The 2,987-nt window shown below is 36.9% G+C and overlaps 1 protein-coding gene across 1 annotated transcript in view; it reads left to right on the forward strand.

The window, feature by feature from the left end:
- Window positions 1–2,987, forward strand: part of LOC137991077 (uncharacterized) — a 7,024-nt gene continuing 4,037 nt past the window's right edge. The window contains exons 1-3 of the mRNA XM_068836206.1: window positions 1–127; window positions 628–683; window positions 2,977–2,987. The exon at window positions 2,977–2,987 is cut by the window's right edge and continues 98 nt beyond it. Coding sequence (XP_068692307.1) covers window positions 664–683; window positions 2,977–2,987 — 31 coding nt within the window. The 5' untranslated portion in view covers window positions 1–127; window positions 628–663. The remainder of the gene's footprint in view (window positions 128–627; window positions 684–2,976) is intronic.

Raw genomic sequence — 2,987 nt, forward strand, 5'->3', positions numbered from 1 at the left:
TTTACCGAGAGTGACTGTGTCACAGGTAGAGTGAGTACATTTGGTCGAACCTTTGTTGATGTGGGATTTATGTGCTTTCCTTCTCGCTAAAATGGGAACTTTTAAAGTTTCTTGAGAAGCAAAAGAGGTACGAAATTGTTTCCGTGCGATTATTTGTCCAAACAAACGGTTCCCTGCACATCGTTGATGAAACAGCGCCGGGAATCGTTGATTTATTTGCTATACTGTAGTTTCGATTACTGCAGTAAACTTGTCTTAATACGCAAGGTAGTGTTTGTTTTTCAATCTAAGCAATATCTACCAGGCCACCTGTTCCTGTCGGGTGCTTTTTGATTCGAGAGATGCAAATTACCTTACCCTTCAAATCTGGACGTAGATCTTGATGTGGAGAGTCTTCTTGTTATTGAGCAATGTTGATTATAAACTTCATGTAAGGAATTTGTGTATAAGCTGTCAAATTCAATAAAAAAATTCCCGTCTTCTTTACTGTAGAAACTGCTTAAGTCCCGTACGATTGTTGAATCAGATTGATGGTGCTGAATTACTCCATGGAAATTCGAATACGTGACATTGTGCATGGTTTAATATTATTGTCCTTACGTATTCTTTATTTTTCCGTTTATTTAGAACTGTGATTAACTTCCACAAAGCATTTTGGGGAGCATGGATTTACTTTTCTATGTGTAAGTTGATTGATTTGTAAAGAAATCACATAAGTGATTCATGTTTGTGAACGTAACGTAGCTGTTTATTTGTCGATAGTTACCTTGAAAAGGTGACTTTCTGCCAATATATTTGGAGTCTTTGATCTCACACTTGCTGACCAATTTCTGACACCTAAGATGGCCCATCTTCCAGAAATATTTTGCACCAAAATCTGCTAAAGCTTTGTTGGGTGACCATTCCTTGAAACAAGGTTTGAGGATTTTTTTGTCATGTGTTTGTCATGAGCTTGTATGCAGCCCAATTTTTCACATGTAGCATTGGGCATCTGCCAAAAAGGTCCTACTTTAGCACATGCTAAAACATCATTTGGTGACCTTAAACTGTTCTGTTTGTTCATTCTTTTCTGGTAATGTGTGATTCCAGAAAATATCCATACTCCACCCATGGGTAGTTCTTCCGAGTAGACCCCCCCTCTCCCTTGGAATTTCCTATAACCCCCCACCCCCAGGAATTTCCTATATTCCTTCTCATGGCCTTAATTTGCCACATTTACAGATTATCGACAGTGTACTGCATAAAATCTTAAGACACAATTTTTTGTAATCTTTGATCTACTTGTAATCTTTTGCAAGGCAATATGTATTTCTTACGCAGGTGGGGCAAGCTTGATAAACTATCAGCAGTCTCTTTTTTGTTAGTCCATCAAGCGAAATGCGCATGGCATGAAAACGGAGGTTAATAAGTCTGTTTGTGTCTGCCGGTAGCTCCACTCACATGCAGACTTGAATAACCAGGTTACGCCTGCATAAAATTAATGCTGATCCAAGACTTGTAACCCCCTCATTTTTCCTGATTTTTCAACTTTAATCGTTTGTATCTCTGCTTCCAGACGATAATTTTTTTTTCATTTTTTGCTTGTTAGGTGATATTAATTTTAAATGTTTGCCTTTGAAATTTAAAAAAAATTCTGTAAGTGAAAAAAAGACACAAAATTTTCTGAAGAACTGACCTAGAGATTTTTTTGGATTTTAAATATTTTAGAGCTTAAATTTCTAACATCTAGCAACACTGTATGGGAAGATTTCACAATACAAGACAAGTACATATGTTGATTTTAAGGCGGAAAAAGAAATGCCTTATTCGTTGTCATGGTAGGAAAAGGAGAAACACACAATGTAATTCTTAAGCTCACATAGACCTTATTCATAAATGGCGGGCAATGTATAATTCTTTTGTCGAAGTGCAAATTAGCCTACCAAGCCTCGATACCATACAGTGAATTGAAAAGAATTCTTGCTCTAAAATGAGGCTTGGTAGGCTAATTTGCACATGGACAAAAGAATTATAAATGTGACCGCCATTTATGAATAAGGTCTATAGGTGTACATCATTCCTGAAAACCCAAAGAGATGTCATCAAAGGAATCTTACTAAGATTGTCTATCCATGTGAAGTTCAAGAGCACTTTTTTAGATGTTGTGTCTAAGCTGGAGCAAAATTTTTAATGGTCAATTCTCTGACCATTAAATATACGTCCGTTCTCTGTATTTTAATTATTAAGTTATATAAGATAAAAGAAATACCGGTAGCTCAAGTGCTTAACATGTTTCTTGGTATAGAAAATACAGTAATTATTTTCATCTCCATACTTTAATAAGATACAGTGTAAAGACATTTTTTATGTCAGTTAGGTCGTGTTCTATTGGGACCAACCGTTTCAACCCCAACTGGTTTCGGTTGAAGCTGTTGAGGTTTCCCAATAGAACACTTTCCCAACCGTTTTCGGGTGAAACGTGGTAACTCCTGGGAATAGTTATTACCAGACTTCTCAGCGTTGACAAGTTGAGGCCTGAAAGCAACACGGCAGGAGCCGGCAGCCGACTTTAAATGGCCCGCGTAAACGACAGCGGTTGCTGCCAATGCTTTTTCAACCATTTCAACCTAGTTTGATGCCGGTTGAAAAAGTTGATCAACCAAACCAACTGAAAACGGTTTTTTCCCAATAGAACACGAAAAAACCCAAACAAATCAACCAACTAAAAATGGTTGATCCCAATAGAACACGACCTTAATTACAGCTAACTAAGGCTAAAATAACCATGACACTGCCCAAATAAACAATCCAACTTTTGCAGTCTTATTTTTGCTCTGTTTGGTCAATATCTTTTGTGGATGAAGTGATGGCCTTGTAAAAAATTCAACACCAACAGAGAGAATCATATGATTGCTGTCAGATTCAGGAGTTGAATTGAGTGTGTGTGTTAATGCTCACAGTTTGTTTTACTTTTAGTGATTGTTTGTTTTCTTTCAGAATAATAATAG

The sequence above is a fragment of the Montipora foliosa genome, chromosome 1 (assembly GCF_036669935.1).
Source record: "Montipora foliosa isolate CH-2021 chromosome 1, ASM3666993v2, whole genome shotgun sequence".
NCBI lineage: Eukaryota > Metazoa > Cnidaria > Anthozoa > Scleractinia > Acroporidae > Montipora > Montipora foliosa.